Genomic DNA, 19910 nt, shown 5'->3' on the forward strand with positions numbered 1-19910 from the left:
CTAAGACTTGAATCTGGAGATAAATTAACGACTATATATTACTCATCATTCATTCGATGCTTGGCTTCGTTGTGAAACAATGCCTTACCATAAATCATAGTGAACCCATTACTCACATATACTAAGTGCGCAGTTCATATAATGCATATGTATCTGGCTCATATATTTACTCGAACTTGTTGTTATCTAACACTTGTAGCTGGAGATAAAAGAAAGTCTATACTATTACTGGTATACTTTTTTATCATTTTTTTTCCGATTCTATCTCAGCATGTTATTTCATAGGTGGCTTTTTTGAATAACAGTATTAGGTCTTATATCGTATTTACCCCATTTATCTACCATTGTATACACTTGCTCTTTTCAACTCCCTGAATTTTTTCCACAAAAAAAAGCGGACGTTTTGTTCCGAACAACTATCAAAAACAAGATAATGCCATGGCAATAGATAAGGAAACCTGAGTGATTTTGAATAAAGTGGTAAATACTATATCATGTTATGCAGCCGTATTACATATGCACTAAAAAACATTAAAGGCTACTTTTGACTACAAAATTTTCATTTTCGCAACACTTTATCATAAAACAAAGTTCATATGAGTGCTCGCCGAAACTATCTGCATAAGAAATGTAATAGTTCTGCTATATTTGTCTCTACCTGGTTCTGCCGTAAACTAAGCGGGTTATAGCACAGCCAACAGTCACATATACAACTCAGGTGTCAATCGTTATTTTCACTTGCTGCCTCGTTTTTCGTCGTATTTCTTCTGCTCTGCTGGTTCGTTACTGTCTTTTTTCTTGTTCATGCATATCTTCTGCTTAGAGGATACACCACTCTTTGCAACGTCAGCAAGAGCTGCCTTATTTCCAGGCGTCTGGTGTCTAGATACAGTGGTTATTCAAAGGTTATTATTAGCTGCTTTTTTTACTTTTTCTTTCCTTTTTTTTGGGGGGGGGGGGCGGGGGGGGGTTTGGAGTGGTGCAGGGTTTTTGCCTCACACTTAAGCTCAAGTTAATTTTTTTCGTATCATGTACATTCATAGAGTACATGATACGAAACTTAACTTGTAACTGGAAAGGTTGTAATTCGTCGGAATTTCTTAGTGAGGTAGTTTTTACGGATTTGATTGTACGGTTTCCTTTACATTGTTAAATCACAATTTTAAAGTTTTCCTACTACTCACTTATATCGCTGTTGGTCATCTTCCAAAGACCCAAGTTTCGCGTTTGAGACAAACGGTAAGACAAAGACTTTCGTTTGTGTCCAACGATGACATCTGTTGTTGGTGTAGTCAACAACTTCAACGTTTGGCTCATTATATTCCATCCTGATTTCATCATCGTTTCCTTCGACATCTTCATAGCAAAGAGTGAAACTTAGAGCTCCGCTGTCTTTAACTGTGGCAGCAAACGACGGCTTCTCCGTCCTTCCTGTGTCAATCTGGGTTTTCATCAAGTTATCACCAGCCATACCATGAACTTCTCCTTGCAAATCATCAAGAGGGAGAAGCAGAGCCAGACAACAAGAAACAGACCACTGCGGGTTTTGGCGCCACTCTTTGTAGTACTCGTACAAAAACGTCAAGTATTGCACTGAAATAGTGATAAAATCAACTTGTGTCATTCAAAATGATTGTGTATTGAACTACGATGTACTTTAAAACAGTTTGTTATCAGCGCAGAGGCTTTTCCATGGGGGCTGTTTGGCAACGTTCCGCGCCTTTGTTTGCCTCTTTTCCTAATTATCTTGTGCTAAAGTAAAGAGTTAGAAAAATTAAAAATGTTTATCTCCTATTCTAATTTTTAAGTGTTTAACTGCTGTTCACTTGATATCCTAGAATAAAAAGGCAATAAAATTATCAATGTTTTATCCTTGAAATTTGAATTAAAAAGTTATCCCCTCTCCTAAAAGCAAGCAACGGAACAGAATGTCACTCGGCTGTTTTGGGGTTCCGTATGTTTAGTTGATATAACAACAGTTTACCTCTCAGCATCACTCACCAATAATTAGGCCAATCACCAGAGTATTTGCACCAAGTATAAGTATTTTCATTGCTATTACGTCTTTGTGTTTATCCACTATGTTTGATACATTCTCTGCTGGGATTCTGCTTACAGCGCCAATGCCCAGGTTTACAACTGTAACAGCCAGGGAAGCCGACATCAACAAGTTCTCAGAAGCGTCTTTGATCGGTTTCACCCAGCAGAAAAGCACTCCAAACATGCCTGCAACAACCCAAGTGAGGCCAATGTAGGATCTGCTTTCCTGTCCGACAAGAATGACACCAGAAGTAAGAACGACTTTACGCGACATTTCAACCAGTTCCCAATACCATGCTTCAGACTTGTAGTTTTCGAAGAGGAACCTCAACCCTTCAATTGTTTCCATGCCAAAGCCACCATCATTGTCTATTTTAGATACTATCACTCTCTTCTGCCTCCAAAGTACAGTTAACGAGGCAACGGGCAAGGCAACTACGTACGCGGTTGAAATGTATGCCAAGATAAGCCAATAGTCATATGTGGCTCCTTGGCATCTTAAGCTGTAATCTGCTTTGGCGTACATGTTACACAACTCTTCCTCGTCGTCCCGGCAGACTTTTCGGCAAGCTAGTGGCAAAACGCTGACTGTCTTGGAAAAAGTACCCAGATATGTCACATACAGGAAGAAAAACAAATTCTTACAAAACAGGCGTTTCGTTTCCGAGATTTTGGTCGACTTTTCTTTGTCGTTGAGGTTGTGATTTTTCAAAATTATTGTCTTAAACACAATATAACCAAAACCTGTTACACCAATGGCAGTGACATTCACAGTTAATATCAGGAGCAGTTCTCCAAAGACGTTCACGCGTAGCCCTGATGATAAACAGTGAATGGGTGCGATCTGAAGCAGATTCATTTGAAGTATTCCGGAATAAGTGGAAACAACATGCAGTGACTCTGGCCATTCGATATACGAGAATACTGTCAGTAAGCCGTGCGTGACCTGGTAAAAACCGATTATTATCTTAAGCTTGGATAAAAACATGTCTATCAGATACTGGCCTCGGTCCTTTGATAACGTTGCTTTCCTCTTCCACATCAGAAATGCAACAAGTAGAATTATAATGACAAAGATGATCGAAAACTGTGCCACAATCCACGTCTTTGAGGGACATTTCGCGCAAGACTCCAGTTGCTTGTAGTATCCTAAAGAACAAACTGCACAAAGTGGACCCTCGTATCCATCTTCGCATGGGGAGTCCAGGCCACCTTTGCAAGACTCTTTTACTGGGCACCTGTATGGTGCTGGTATCGCATGCGGGTACTGTACGGAAGAATCATCTAACTCTGGAGAGGAAGCCAAAAGATTCTTTATGAAATCCTGGTAGCGAAGTTTGTATGACTCATTACGCCACTCCCACCAATATCCAAGTTTTAATGAGGCATATTCATCCTGGCAAACCAGTCCGCCAGATTTTTCACATTTGCGACATCCAGAAAATAGATGGGTTCGATAAAATCCTTCCAAACAAGGACAAGCACGATATCCAGCAAAAAAGTCACTTTCCGTTCCTGTTAAATCCAATGAAAATTAAGTCAGTGTGTTTTCCAAGCGAGTCAACTTGTATTGAAATTACATTCGTCAAATTTTTTACTTTCATTTACAGTTCTTCTTAAAAATGATCATTGTTGTTCAAGGCTAAACAGATAAAAGGTAAATCTTTATGTTTCTGCTTTTTTTTCTTGACCAAAAAAGCGGCAGAGTGAAGTAGTAACGCTCCCCTTGATACAAATAATGAGTACATTATTCCATTGATATTTGGCGTCCTTATCGTCAACGATCTGGAACTTACAGGGAGCAGGCCTCGGTACCACTCTTTCCCCTATCACGGCCAAAACTCTTTGCACAAAATAGTGCTGTTTAAAATTATTTTGTTTTTAAATTACTTACCGAGTGGGCACGCCTTGCATTCCAGTATTGATTTGCCAGGTTTTTTCTCAAATGGAACGTACGATCCATTTGGACATTGCTTGCAGCCTTCCGCCACGTAAGCAAGAGTATCAGAGTAGAAACCACCTAATAAAAGATGTCATTATCCTGTGAATATAACCTTCAAAAATACTCTTGGTTATTATCTTTATAAAATCTCTGTCACAAGTGACACAATTGACTTTTCGCTGTTTGGTGTTTGTGTAGACACTTCAGATGGTATAATATTTCAGTAAACTGAGCATCTTCTTCTTGTGGGTCTCTTAGCAGGAAAACACATTTTCATTTTCTATAGTGGCCGTTTAGAGAAGGTTGATTACCTAACAATGAATTATACTCGATAAAATACCTGGTGGACATTCTGTGCACTTGTCATGTTTTGGTACGGAAGAATTTGAGAACGTCCCCAAAGGACATGGCAGAAATAACATGTCAGAACCAAAGGCAGTTTTCGTAAAGCCCATGGTCAACATAGTGGGCTGAAGAATGCGAAACCAATAAGTGTTCTCAAAATCTTGATGGACTTTGATCGCTTCTCCGCTTTGATCGGCAGGATTCCTTGGACAGAAAGTTATTTACCATCAATGATTTATTAAGATAAGCGTGGAGACTTTGGAACAAGAGCAAGCAACTTCGAAACGCATAGGTCTTCCTGGGTTCGTGAGAGCAACAAAGCAGCCAGTTAGAATATTTTTTTTTTACACAAAATTATAAGTTGATAAATAGACTTCAATGGCTATCACATTTACTGGTGGACCCAGTAGTTTACTTTGTGGGCCAAATTATTCTCCTGAAATGCGAAATGAGTTGAAATTATTGATGGACATAGTATCAATAACGCCCTTTGACAAGAAATTGCGGCTTTTAAGAGGAAATTTGACCACATAATATTTTTCTTTTTAGCATATTTAGGAGGAAAAAAGAAGAGACGACTCATTTGTCTATAACGCTGTATTAACACTGCGAGGTATGTGAGCTGTTGTGAAGTTTGCTTCGTCTACAAATATCTTGATTTTAATCAGAAACGACCAAATACTTTCGCACACCAATGTATCGCACACAAAAAAATTTAACTACACGTTGCAAAATACAATATATTCTATTCATTTCCACCATAACTGATTCCTATTTTCACCGTTCTAAACTGCCTTTGTGTTGAGTAAGATGACATTGTCTGGGTGTTTGCATATCTGCAGGAAAACTTTTGATATTGTCATTTGTTTATTTGTTTATCTGACTCATACAACCATGACAACATCCTTACAGGTGTACTTCCAAGGTCGTCGAGTTCCTGACTTTGTCCCAACGACGGTACTTTATAATCCGAGGAATTCTTGTCCACGAATTACTAAAAGAAAATTATGCGCAAGAGTGGGTTAGTGCAGCGATCCTCTCAACCCTTTTTCAGAGATCAGTCGGGTTGAGGGAGCTACGTATGTGATTAGACAGATTTTACGTGAAGGCTGTTGGCAACAGACAAGTGTCCATCAAAAATTGCACAAAACGATTGTACAGTGGAACCTGTATTAAAGGGCACCGTATTAAGCGGTCGCTCTGTATTGAGCGGTCGGTTGTCAAAGTCCCGAAAGTCGTAGTCACCCTTTTACTGAATCCTACAGGCCTGTTTGTATTGTCTTCCACCTGTATTGAACGGTCAGTTAAAGCGGAACCACTTCAGTACAACCGAAAAAAGATTTTAAGTACATTTATTAATCCATGTTTATCTCTCGAAATCAGTGTTTTTGAGCGAGTTTTTGTCAGGAGCCCATGATGGACTCTTGTTCTTGTACATAAACTTACGGCATGAAATTGCGTTTTCAATCGTTTTATAACACCTCCTTACAGAGGAACTTGTACGAGGCGGTAAACCTATATTGAGTAGTCGGCTTGCCGTTTCGCGTGGGTGACCGGTTAATACAGGTTCGACTGCAGTTCAATGCCTTTGTCATAAATATAGGCTTTCAAAACATACGGCCCAAAAATTTTAGAAAATGCGTGATACTTAACAGCTTAAAATCTTCAACTTTGAGCTTCATAAAACTGTCAGAGTTAAATCTTTTCAATTTCGTTCCTAAAAGAAATCTGTTAAAACACAACAATTAGTTTCTTAAAAAAGGCTAAATTTGTTGAAGACATTTGAGTCTAGATACAGAATCTAATAGAAGTTTCTGTGAAGGTATTACTCCGCGTATACGATGTTTCAAAATCAGTTTTTAATAAAATCGAATCAAAATAATGTTTAACAGGGTAATTTCGTATCATCAACTGAGTTGATAGCGTAAATTGGCCACCGTAAAGAGCTACAAAGCTGATGAAAGGTTAATGCTTGAAACGTCAGCTTTGAAACTCAGTACCACAGTTTCTTTAGAAACTTACTTTTTTACTTATGAGTGTAAGAAGTCAAGGAACCAGACTGCTCTTTGGCAGCCTCGGTCCTAGTGCTCTTTTCGCGTGCGGTCACAGATGAGCGGTTGCATAGTTACACAGAAGTGACGCATGGTCTGACGTAGCTTTTAGAAGGTAAGTTGAAGTTTGATAGATTTGATCTCAAACATGTTCATTTAATTTAATTTCATTCAGGAAGCATGGTAACTGGAAGGCATGCATGTCCACTAAGTGATCACAAACTCAAATTTTGTTTCTAATTATTAATTGTGCTCTTTTGTCGGGATTATTTCAAGGGACACGCCAGAGTATCTAAGTACATTCTTGAGTTACCCTATGGAGGTTTCTATCTCGTTTTTCTAAGAAACTATAAGCAGTACAACTAAAATAAGTGACAAAAGTAGTTGGCACACCTTCCCCCCCCTCCCATCAGTGGGAGGTCGACATACCTCCACTCAACATAGTAAACATATATCCTATAACTCATGTCTAATAAGTTTTTCTTGAACGTTTTCCCTATCACCCAAAACAATGCTGCTTGGTGGAAAAACTTACAATCTGAAATCAGAGAAGCCACCTAGATGAAACGCTTCTGGGTCAATTGTCTCTATGGGATTCTGAGAAAGTGCTCTGGAAATAAAAGAGGGATGGATGAGGTAAATACTTAGATATGTTTATGGACCATGTAATAATTTTTTTCCGAGCTAGCTCTTTGGTTTATAGCAATCTGGTTATCTTGTTATTTTACCCGAGGGGTTCGTTATATGTTGTGTGGTACGAAAATAATCTGTGATAATTCTTGAGTTGCTCGGATTACCTCGATTATATCAACGTTCTGGTTCGAATTCTTCGATTATGCATTCTGTTCACATGGGCGCACATCAACTGCATGTTAACATTATTCAGTGGCATTCAGAATTAAAGCAAGAGAAACGTATGATAAGTAAAGGATGTATGTGTTAGATTTTGGCAAATGGTCCATTCGTCCATACTTACATTATCTTCAGTTCTTTCATGGTAGCAAACGCTCGATGTGGAATACGTCGTAAACGGTTGCCGTTGAGCAATCTAAACCGAAACAAAGAGAATCTTGCTTCGTAACACGGAAACAGAACTCTACGTTTTCTCCCTTCAAGAGATAGCTCCTAGCTGGCTCGAGCTGGATATATTGCGGTTTGATCGGAGGGAACGATGGCTTCAGTCCGGGTTCACAATCACTACCGTTTAATTATTGTTTTTGTCTAGCGCATGCAGGTCCATCTATATTACATAATTGTACATAGTACAATCTTTTTCAGGCTCTCGAGAAAGAAATCAAAGTGAAATTAAACGATGCCGCCACGAGAATAATTTCTGAGGTTATTTTCTATTTCACGTACAGGTAATGAAGCACTGTTAACTTGGAAAACAGTTTTTCTGTTACGAAGGTTATAGCGTTTGAAGACAAATCCCTATAAAGCATTTACAGATTAATACATGAATGAGTGAAGTGCGGTTCTAACAATTTAGAATAAGTTCCCACGCGTGAAGCGCGCTAGCGGCGCTGATACCTAAGAAAATATGCTGACCATTCAAGCCAAAAATTTTGATCGTGATGTTTTAACGTTACGACAGTAAGTCCGTACGTCCTCGGCAATCTGCATTGCCCACACGATTTGTCTAAAAAACCGATAGGTGGTCAAATCTTTAACCATTCAAATGCACACGCTCCGGAAGATGTGCATCCGACGCGCTCACCCCGTTGCACTGCGCTTAGTTAGCCATGATGTTCCTGCGCGTTTGATGCAGGATATATAATCTTGGTGCGCACTTGGACTTCTCATGATTTAACAATGAGCGTGTTCGCCTCACTGCACCCGTAGTTAGGCGAAGAGAGAGAGTGTTTGAAAGGAAACGAAACGATACATACAGGTAAAGCAACCGAGTTGGCTTAGCAAACAATCCTTCTGGTAGGGATACAATGGCGTTTGAAGATAGACCCCTATGAAAACAATAATTCATTAATCCTAGAAAGATAATTCCACCAGTTTAAGTCCTAGGGGAAAACAGAGATGAAAATAGCATGATATATTGTAATCTATTCCAAGTATATTCCAAATGAAAAAACTAGACTGTGTTTGGGTAAGTTGAAAAATAAACAAACAACCAAAAAAATGGACACGAAGGCATAATTCGACCATGACACGAAGATTTTCATCTAATTCCAGTGGGATTTATTAATTCACGTGTAAGATTTTAGGTTAACGAGAAAAATCTGAAATAAAAGGGAAGACTAGTAAATAAAAATCGTGGTAAAAAGCAATGCCATGACAAGACAAACATTTCTGCTAAAGGCAAATGTTATATTCCATTTCACTTACAGGGCCTCCATTTGTGTTAAGCTGGCAAACAGTCCTTCTGGTAAGAAGGTTAAAGTGTTAGAAGAGAAATACCTTTAGAAACAGGAAAAAAGAGAGTTTTTAATCACTTCATATCCTGGAGGAAACAAATAGCTGTGGCAACTTGGTAGGCAAGCTTATAATCGATTCTAAAAGTAAGATAATGTTTTGAATTGGGAAAGTAGCTAATAACAAAAATATGCCATACAATTTGAGTTGAAAAAATATATATGTCATTAAATGATAATAGACTCATTTTTCTTTTGATCTAAGATAAAAATTAAATGATGTGCATGTTAGCGTTTCTATATTTATCTGAATCAAATTATTGAAAATTAGTCGATGGCTCGAAACAATATGAAACACGGTCTTTCGAGAGAATATAATTGGTCCTAGTTTGTTTGCCTTGTGTTATGATCAATACCTACCCTTCTTTTATTCATTCATTTCATTTTATTTTCACAACGCAGACACTAGTGTTCTAAAATTCAGTTTCCACGTCTGACATTGATCGACTTACTTACATACTTGGCAATACGCACATAATTTACCATAGACATTACTTTTTAAATCAACTGAACCTGATGGTTTCCAATTAAAAAAAGCCGCTGGTGGAGAGAAAAAAGCCTTTACATAGAAATGACACACCTTATTGCATTGAAGAAATTTGGTCACAACTGCCACGAGAGCAATATTTTTTAGGATTTATTTTATGTAAATTTTATTTTACGTACAGAGAGCCCAGATTGACTAGGTGGGTAAACAGTCCTCCTGGTAAGGAACTTAAAGCGTTTGAAGACAAATTCCTTTGAAAACATCAATGAATTAAGCTAGAAACAAATAGTATTATCTGATGCAAAAAGAAAAAAGCAATGACTGCGAAGCATCCCATGTTTTAATCGATGCCAGAAGTGAGGAGATGAACTTTTGAAAGACTTTCTCAAATAAACAAGACTGTATTTAAGGAATGTGAGATGAATAGAACGGATTCCCTGTTTTAACAATGGCAGGAAAATATTTTTCTGTCCTAAATCATGAGTGAGACTACGGTGTTAACGGAAACGTATGGAATGAACGAAAACATTTATAACAAAGAGAGCTTTAAACCTCTGGTGAAGAGTTTTTATTGTTTTGAATTGTAAGTTTAAACATTTAATCTCATCAGTAGAATTCTGCAATGCCATAGCAATCACATTAGTTATATCTATATCATTTTAACGTACAGGTGCCGCAGTAAGGTGAGCTTGGCAAACAATCCTTCCGATAAGGAGGATATCGCATTCGAAGACAAGTCCCTTCGAAAGAAATTAATTCAAGAGAGGAAGAATTCCATTATATTACTTCTTTGCGGAAAAATAGAGATTTTTAACAGATAAACTTGGTGTGTTCATCTAAACACACAGTCCATAAGGGATATTTGGTGACCGAAAAAATCTCCCCGGCGTTGGAGAGGTGACACACGCAATTAATGTACGTACGACGTACTAATTACATTTTAACAATGTTATGAAGAGTAAACGTTCATGGATAGCTTAGATTTATTGCGTGTTACTCACAGGCTCCGCAGGTTGGAGGAGTTGGCAAACAGTCTTTCCGGTAAAGAAGCTATAGCATTTTTTTGTAGATCCCTGTGAAAAAACCAATTTCTCAACCGAGGAAAAAGGAGTTGCATATTGTAGTAGTGTTTCCTCATGGAGCAGTAGTGAAAATAAGGCCTGAAAAAATTCAGGCCTGTACCTGTACCTTAACGTACGTAATAAAATATGATGTTATGATTCATCTTCTAGTTCCAAAATATAGAAAAGATTTCGTAGGTAAACTTATTATGTTTAATAGTACTCACAGTCTGTAAAGGTTAGTTAGGTCGGCAAACAATCCTTCTGGTAGAGAAGTGATAATGTTTGAAGACAAATCCCTTGCAGAAACATTAGATATTATTTAATGGTGTAATTTTTTTCAATTACAGGACGATTTTCAGGAAAAGACAAAGGGAAAGGTGATAGCATTTGAAGACAAATCCATGAAGAGACATTAAAAATTTAATCCTGGAGCAAACAAGTGGAGGCATAGAATTTGATAGAGAGGAAGTAACGTTTAAATTGAATCCTGACGCAGTCGTTACACCTCAGTGGTTTCAATACGAAGTTTAGGAAAAGGCTGAAAAAGAAGATTTCGAAAGCAAACAAAGTAATATGTTTTATGGTACGCACAGTCTATAGAGGTTTGTTAGGTTGGCAAACAATCCCTCTGGTAAAGAAGTAATAGCGTTTGAAGACAGGAATCTATCAAAACATAAAAAATATTTAACAGAATAGACACAGTGTTTGTTTGTTTGTTTGTTTTTTATTACAGGACAGTCGTGTGAAAAGGAAATGAAATCTGTCTGATAGGCAATAGCGTTTGGATCTTAACATCTATCTGACAACATATTCCAATAGGATTTTTAAAAAATGATAAGAAATAGAGATTTCGGGGGTGAACTTGGCATTTTTCATGGTACGCACAGTTTAACTAGGTCAACTGGATTGGCAAACAATCCTTCCGGTACAGAAGTAATAGCATTTGAAGACAAATTCCTGCAAAAATATTTCATTTTTTAATGAAGACGGATAAATGCATAATTTCGTCGCAGTTGAAGGGAAAGGTAATGACAACATGGAAATGAATTCGATAGGAAGCTTATAGGCTTTGGAATATGAATTAAGACATCTAGTTACGACAAGTACATTGAAATTCACAGTTATTAGACTAATAATATAGTAAAATTAAGAAAATCTTATGGTAATATTGGAATAGAGCCACAGAAAATTTCGAGTAAAAAGTTTTTATTTCATTAGGAAAAAAGGACATCTAAATTTATCATCTTTCATACCCATTTTACTCACATGATGCTTTTGACGTTCATGATCTTAGCAGCATGAAGGACACGTGCCACATATGAAGGTAAGTATGTTCGGACTTACTTTACTCTCTTTTACACAGTGCTACAGCAAAGGGGCGTAGGAGGCCAAAGGTCTGAGGTACCATTTCTCATTCCGCGTTCATAACAAGATGAATGGGCTGGACTTTATTGCACTTTCGAGCTCAAATTTACCTTCTCACTTATTATTTTAATTCTTATTTCTTGTTTCTAGGAATGCTAATTTAATGTGCTGTTTATAATATTAACAAAACGTTTCGAAATGAAGATGAATACCTATATTAACGAAATGAAGATAAATACATATACAGAAATAGATCAAGTTGTACCATTGCATCTTTATTGTAAGTTATATGTATCAATTCCATTAAAAACGATTCAGCTCGGGTTTTGATAACGGTGCATAATCGATTAAATAACAATCATTTAAAATTCCAACACTGTAGATAATTCACGAGTGAAAATCATGATTCAGGTTTGCCTCACACTTGGTATCATAGGACTGAATATAAATAAGAAAATCACACACTGCTACCGTACGTGTATATCAAATCAGTGATAAGTAGACTCTACGTGTTTGGGAAAGAATCGAATGAGAGACGTACAATTACTAACGATACTTCATAAAATATCGATCAAAACTGATATGCCCTTATTAAACCTATGGCGATGATTTGGCTTCTTCACCAATCGATAAAGAAATAATCTGCAAATAGATACTGATTGATTTACTCCAATACGAACAAAACCATAACATCTTGACCATTGACTCGAAACAGAAAAAGATGGGACTATTAAGAAAGATGTGAAGCAAGTGAGTGTGGATAGTTTATCTCGTAATATGATCATACAGTTTTTCAGTCGAAGCTGGAAGACAGTTGCTGAGATGTGCACCTGTTACATTTGTGCAAGAGAGAGTATTCCCGTGAGAGATGCTCCACTCAGAAGAACAGCTTGGTCCGCAATCTTTAAACAAAAAACAGATTTGAAACAAACATTCTCTCGAACGATACCTTTTACGTCCAAGAAAGGGTATGCCAATATCCTCATTTGCACGTTGAACTACGAGGATACCTTCTGAAGATTCAAAAGTAGGGATGAACCAGTTTCTCCTATCTAATAACTTTTATTTTTATTTGGAATAGTATTGTGCACTTCTTGAAAAAGAATACCTCCCTCTCATATACGCCCCTGTTAACTTAGACATAGCACAAGTGAAAGTCCCTGTTATCTGAAACGATAGTTCGGTAAAGGTTAGAAACTTTACACAACGTTTCCTCTTACCTCGAAGAATCGCCAGCAGGCAATCTAGAAAACGTGCAGCAATATTAAATTTGTCCATTACGTCAAAGCCTGATTGTATTACATGAGAAAGGTGATGTAACTTGATTTTCACATCACTAATGATTTCCGATCCAGGCTAAAAATGAAATGATTACGATGTGAAGCGAATTGACGCTTCTAGCAGGTTGTTTACTGCTGCAAAATCGAAGTTAAGATTATTTAAGGTTGAGGCGCTTACCCGAAAAAGTTACAGAGAACATTCTCAAGTCGAATCCAAACTTGTTGGTGGCCACACAAACAAAATTTCCTTCTTCAAGTTGAACAGCCACTGATGTGTTTGTTGTGTCTACGAATACTGCCGAGTGGCTCAGTATTACTGTGTTTATCGGAGGCGTTCCGGTCACTAAAAACGTCACTTTGTAACCTGGTAGGGTTTGTACAACAGTAGGCAGCGATATGTTGGGAGGACCATCAATAAAATGTAAGGTAGCGGCATTGTAAGAATCAGTTCTGATTGCTGTGGATCAAAATAATAAATGAGTCGATAGAATTAAAATTCGGCAGAAACCCGGGAAAATTATATGCTTAGGACAGGTCCCTCCTCGCATTACGCTTTTTGCAGGACGTTAAAATTTTCAGTATTACAAGTGTCATTTTCTTCAAGAAAAATCTCAGTGTTACAAGTTACTACCATGAGTTGCAAATATCATTCTCGAACTCTACTTTTTTTCACACCGTGAAGGCATAAGACTAAGAAATTCATCGCTGAAAAGTTAAAGGTAGTTAAACATCCTCGAACACGTGGTCAGTCTACAGTACGCCAGCAGTAAAATTTAGTCATTCAACAATTTTTTTCACAATTCGTTGTAGTCGTGTAATATTTATACAGTATCTGCTAAACTTGTGTTAGCGGCAACATCTGTAGGCGCTGTAAAATATGCAGGAAGTGCAAAATGCGGGAATGTGGTATCTGTAGTCGCCAAGGGATCTGAAAAAGTTAAGTACAAGAGTACAAGTTGTGTAGCAGATGGATCCCTTAAGCTTGGAAACAGCCAAACGATTTTCATTTTAGATTGAAATGGAACCTCGAATCGACGGCGTTGTTTTTTGTATTAGTTATTATACTTGTTAATTCTTATGATATTCAAGTTCCCGCCCAAAGCTTGGCAACATTCGAAGCACGGTTTGTCCTGACAAATTTTCGCCAATTGCTTTAAGATAAGCGTGATGCGTGTAGATGATATCGAGTTATAATGCTGCAAATTTTGTTTTGCCGTGAAGACATACTTTGTTTTCCCTTATATTTGCAACGGTAACAATATTCTTCGAAAAAGGCAAAATGCACAGGGCAGAATGCGTAGACATGATTAATTATTCATAACCGAGAAACGGCAAATTTGAACGCCACCTCGCCTTGGAGAGCCCTGAACTAGAGAAGAATGGGCCAAATTTGGCCTACAAGGCTTCATAAAACTCACTTTTATGAATTTTAGAGGAGCTTACTTCTAAATCAACGAACGGCTGTTTTAAGATGAAAGATGTATCTATAATTTGCACCTAAAATGAACAATTTTTACGAAGTAGGATTATCATTTTTCACTTGAAAATACTCAAAATTTGGTCATTTTCAGTAAAAAAAAGTCATTTTCAAGAGCGATTTCCTTAATACAGTGACCTCATTGGAAAATTTTTCGTAATAGCTTATGGCAATAACTCCTTGGTTTACTCTTTCAAAAACTGAAGTTTGTTGTTTTAACGTTAAAAATATATATATATATATATATATATAAAATTGTGCCGAAACGTCTACATTTCTTGGAGATTTTTAGGACATGCGTGTTCTGAAAATCCAACTCGCTCGAAAGAAAAAATTAAAAGGGCGCTCAGAGTATTGTAGAGTTCTATGAGCATGGTGGAGTATCGATCACACAGCCTGCAAAATATTTGGAACCTGGAGTACGTAGGGTATAATTCATATGGTTACGATGAATTTGTTGAAAATTACGAGATATTTCTTAGACTGTATATTAACCGCCTTGTGAACTTGAAACAAAGCTCCTGTGAAGGACAAGAAGTTGATTATGTTTGTTATTTCAAGGTTCTATCACCTACCATGAGCAGCAGCAGCTACTCGTACACTTTGCGGAGTAGCCCAGTTAAACTCACATCCATAACTCTGTGTTCTGGTTCCTAAAGTAGGCAGAGTATATACTCTTAGGATGAATTTGTTGAAAGTTACGAAGTATTTACTCTAGACTGTTTGCCTTATGTTTTAGTGACGACTAAAGTAAACCCGCTCACTGGTGTACAAAACGAAAAATTTTAGGTCGAGTATTTCTCTGGCTTGGCATCCCATAAAGTTTTCGTTAGTCGACCAAAAGCTAGTTTTGGCTGGCCTTGTATTGATCCCATCAAAAGTAAGCTGGATAGATACGATTCACGCCACGACAATTCTTTCATATGAATTCGAAAACTGGGGAAACAACGTGTATTTTTAGGATAAGCGATGTTTTCCAAACTGTTCTCGCGAAATGGAGTGCTTTCATAGCGGAAACTGTTCTTTTTTCCGCGAGAAATTTGTGGCAGTATCCATGCAAATTCATCCGGGAGAGATTCAGTAGATACCAAAAATTTACATTTATTGAAATACATAAGGTCGGTAAAAAAGTAGACTCGCACTCAATTCAATTTTAAACAAAATGTTCTATTGATCCGTGCGCTGTTTCCAAAGCTCCCGATAGTTTTTTTAGAAACTAAGATATGTGAAACAGTTTTTTACTCAATCGCCTCAACTGACCTGTTGATATATGATGGGAAAGTTCAAATGTTTCTCTTTTCGGGTGGGCTTCCCCTTACAAATCATTTCGGCCTAAGAGCTTGCATTCGTTAGCCTTGCATTGATTTCGTGGATAGTTTTGTAGAAACTGAGATTTGTTTTGCGCGCCAAAAACTCTTTTCTAAGAACAGGAAACTTCCAAAATGTCACATGAAATGTCTTTTTGATTGAAGCCAAATTAAGTTCTCCTCACGAATTTACAAATAATGGGGCAAAATACTAATATAAATTATATTTATTTCTTCCCAGCTCATGCATAAGGAGACCGCAAACCAAGACAGCTTAAAGAGAGGGGAAGGTGGATCGAATAAAAATGGAAAGAATTCATGTAAAAAATTCCCTTCCTCAGGCTTGGATAAATTATTCCTCAGCGGATTTATGGGTAACGGATCAATATTTATATCTCAGGTCGCCTTATTCTAATAGTTGCAGTACCTCTAGAACTTGAAGTAAGCGTTTTATCCGTAATAGTATAGGAAGGACTTGTAGCATCTGTACAGTCATGTATAATAATATGCATAAATATGCGGCTGAGAGGATCTTTTAACTATCTAGATGGCAGACGAGTAATTTCACTTAAGAATAAAAGTGGTAAGTTTCTAAAGAAACTGTGGTGCAGTGGGGGAGTATAACAGGGTAACATTTTGCAATATCCATATAGTTTGGTGGGAAGAGCTCTTAAATATCATTGATACAATGTAGGAGGACAATTGAGAAAGGAAGGAATATTATCTAAAAAGACTACTGGGAACAGATTATCTGTGAGAATAAGGAGATGAAGTATCTTTAAAATCCTGATTTTAGACTTAAACAAATCATTCCAATGCGTTATTAGCATTCTTTGCATTCTTAGCAAAATCATATATCTAAGCGATTAATCATATTTCCCACTTAGCCACTGTCTACCCATAGCTAACATCGTTATAATGTGCAGTACCTGCAGTATCTATAGTATGCGTAGTACCTGTGGAAGCTGTAGTGATTGAAGTGTCTGAAGGGGCTGAAGTGTATGTAGAACCTGCAGAGGCTGTAGTGTTTGTAGGACTTGCAGAGGCTGTAGTGTTTGTAGGACTTGCAGAGGCTGTAGTGTTTGTAGAACCTGCAGAGGCTGTAGTGTTTGTAGGACTTGCAGAGGCCGTAGTATTTGTAGGACTCGCAGGGGCTGTAGTGTTTGTAGGACTCGTAGAGGCTGTAGTGTTTTTAGGACTCGTAGAGGCTGTAGTGTTTGTAGGACTTGCAGAGGCTGTAGTATTTGTAGGACTTGCAGAGGCTGTAGTGTTTGAAGGACTTGCAGAGGCTGTAGTGTTTGTAGGACCTGAAGAGGCTGTAGTATTTTTAAGATCTGCAAAGGCTGTAATATTTGTAGGACCTGTAGAGGCTGTAGTGATTGTAGGACCTTCAGGAGCTGTAGCATTTGTAGGACCTGCAGAGGCTGTAGTGTTTGGAGGAGCTACAGAGGCCGTAGTATTTGAAGGACTTGCAGAAGCTGAAGTGTTTAAAGGAACTGCGGTGGCTGTGATTTTTATAAGACCTGTAGAGGCTGTAGTGTTTATAGGACCTGTAGAGGCTGTGATGTTTGTAGGACCCGCAGAAGCTGTGGAGTTTTTAAGACTTGGAGTTGATGTAAAAGCTGTGCGACCGGCAACATTTATATCGATGGTTTGACATTAATTGAATGTGATGAATTATTTTTTCTACTCTTATCTCGATAAAAAATTATAACAATGGGTAACAAGCAGAACAAACCCTTCACTAAATTTGAATTTTTGATCCGGTGAATTCAGAATTAGTGGGAAAGATAAGCACTCCATCAATGACTTTCATTTCAGCCTAAAGGCTGGCATATTGGCTTGCCTTGTGTTGAATACACGGATAGAACAGCGAATAAATTTGTTTCATGAGACAAAAATCATATCATAACAACACAGAAAAGCATGAGCATTGGGGGAGTAGTTCCGTTGGAGTGAGATGGATGACACTTTTCCTTTGTTCAAAACATCTTCTGTTACACAAAACGGTTGGTTTTGAATCGGTGCGAAAATAAAACCCAATCCCAAGGCATCTGAATAATTCTTTGAAAGGTCAGCGCTGAATTTATTTTTGGCTCAGCGGAAATGTTTTAAAATGACCTCACCGAAAATGCACACGATGAAAAAAGAAAATGTTTCCATTCTCCTTTATAGGGAGAAGAGCTTAATTTGTGTTGAGGAAAAGAAAACTAGTAAAATAAGTTCACCTTGAGTAGCTGAGGTATCATGATTCCTCGTGAACACGTAAATAAGGAGAAACAACATTAGGAGGACCGGAGGTGAAGTCGTCATTGCAAACGTCAACTCTGTAAAACTAAATATAATTTATTTATTCATTTTGAGTATTGCTTGTTTCTCTCCCGTTTTCTTCTACTTAGCTCTGGTCACATATAGAAATGGTGGCTTTTTTAGTGTTCATTGCTAATTTGTAACTCGTAAATGACAAGTGTAAAGAAAATTAATTTTCAATGTGGTCAAGGTCATTCGATTTTACACATACAATTTTATTCTCCCCTTGTCCTATTTTCACTTGTGGTATAACTCCGGCTTGGTTAGTAAATCACCCCACACTTAGATTATGACCCTCACTTTTTTTTCGAGAAACTCGAAGTATTGGCTCTATTCTGGACCTGTGCAAACGTTTCGTCCATTAATTCTGGGACTCTGATGATTTTAAAAAGTCTTTCATGAAAGGTTTCGAAGTTCTTTTGTAATTTCAATCGTTATCGCTGACGATTCCTCTGTATATACTATCGCCGTTTTTTATTCCAAGTTCAACACTTGCTATTAACAAATATAACCTTCTGTTTAGCAGAAGGTAGGCATGTGGTGAGATTGGTGTTTTTCCATCGCAGTTAAGGTAAAAATCCCATTAAGATTCTGACCAAGTGAAGACATTAGCAACTTGAATTCACCCACTGATAAGCTCTTCGTAATTCGAGACCAAATTTGTTTTCTTTCTTTTTTTACATTTGTTTTCTCTTCATCTTTTCATCTTTCATCTTTCTTCAGCTTTTAAATATCATGACTTTGCAATAATTGCTGAGCCCAATCATCTTCATTTCACCTATTGCTTGTTCCTGCAATAAAAATCAGTTAAAAATCACATCTGTGGTCATACTCGAAAAAAAAACTCAAGGTTTCAGTACAAGAAATTTCGCTCCTTTTACATTGCAAATTTTCCTAACATGTTTTTTAACTTCGGTGGTACGCATTGTAGAGGTATTTGATCTACTCCAAATATTTGCACATCCAAGATCTTTCCATTTTCCTCTCAAGGTATTCCTGAATTTGGGTTCTGATATATACCAGTTAATTTTGTATTCTAAGAACTGTCATCATTTCCCACTATCGGTTAGTTCGTATTTCAAAATGTTTTCATTTTCTCTCAAACCATAGAGGGGCTCTTGTAAACAGCCATATGCTATTTAATTCTCTACCAAATTATAAAAATCTGTCTCTTGGTCGAGGGTCGAGGTAGGAGTCACATAGCTAATCAAGCACAGAGGTGAGCAATTAACGGCATTGATTTTTTAAAATTAAGAAATCATCAAGATCCAGCTGGTTCACTTTCTGTAGACTGGAAAATGCGTTACGTTGCGCTATTGCCGCTGAATCGATAACCCGTGAGGTAATTTACCTGAATCGAGCATTTCGAAAGTTTTAGTTCATCCAATCAAACCTTCAGATGAAACATCTTCCACACACCCTAACTTGTGGAGTAGTAGAGGGGGAGAAAAACTTAGGCTTCAGGAGTAGCGCTCAGAGGTTAGTCTTTCTTAGCCCTTGTTTTTACCGTCTTTACAAAGAATGTCATCACGTCATCATAACGAACACCACAAAGCACAAAGCGCAGCCCGCCCGCCCGCTTTTGTTCTCAGAATAGTCGCTCCGCAGGTACGTGCACTAAAATGATATTAAAAAAAAAATTCATTGGATGTATGGGGGATTAGTTCTCTTAGCTTTTTTTTGTATTAATACAATTCGTGCAGCACGCTGTATACAGCTCATTAGTATGTTACAGAGATTTGACCCTATCTAAGTGCTGTATGATGCCTGTGGCATGGGACACCAGCACACCAGTAACCATTTCAGTCAAAGGAAG

At 37.6% G+C, this 19910-nt stretch overlaps 1 protein-coding gene across 1 annotated transcript; it reads right to left on the reverse strand.

The window, feature by feature from the left end:
- Positions 1 to 734: 734 nt before the first annotated feature.
- Positions 735 to 4446, reverse strand: LOC131776228 (putative leucine-rich repeat-containing protein DDB_G0281931). The gene is made up of 5 exons (XM_059092398.2): positions 4323 to 4446; positions 3935 to 4060; positions 2002 to 3555; positions 1185 to 1593; positions 735 to 882 (listed from the first exon to the last, which is right to left on the reverse strand). Exons 1-5 carry the CDS (start codon positions 4444 to 4446, stop codon positions 735 to 737), a joined length of 2361 nt encoding a protein of 786 aa, XP_058948381.2.
- Between the last annotated feature and the right edge of the window lie 15464 nt (positions 4447 to 19910).

This window comes from Pocillopora verrucosa, chromosome 10, assembly GCF_036669915.1.
Source record: "Pocillopora verrucosa isolate sample1 chromosome 10, ASM3666991v2, whole genome shotgun sequence".
Taxonomy (NCBI): Eukaryota; Metazoa; Cnidaria; class Anthozoa; order Scleractinia; family Pocilloporidae; genus Pocillopora; species Pocillopora verrucosa.

Bases quoted from the DNA above. Each gene is read 5' to 3' on its own strand.
- LOC131776228 (XM_059092398.2), bottom strand. From the start codon at position 4,446: ATGTTGACCATGGGCTTTACGAAAACTGCCTTTGGTTCTGACATGTTA. The intron at 4,061-4,322 runs GTATTTTATCGA...ATCTTTTATTAG, and splicing joins GTGCACAGAATGTCCACCAG to GTGGTTTCTACTCTGATACT. The intron at 1,594-2,001 runs GTGAGTGATGCT...TCACTATTTCAG, and splicing joins GGTGATTGGCCTAATTATTG to TGCAATACTTGACGTTTTTG.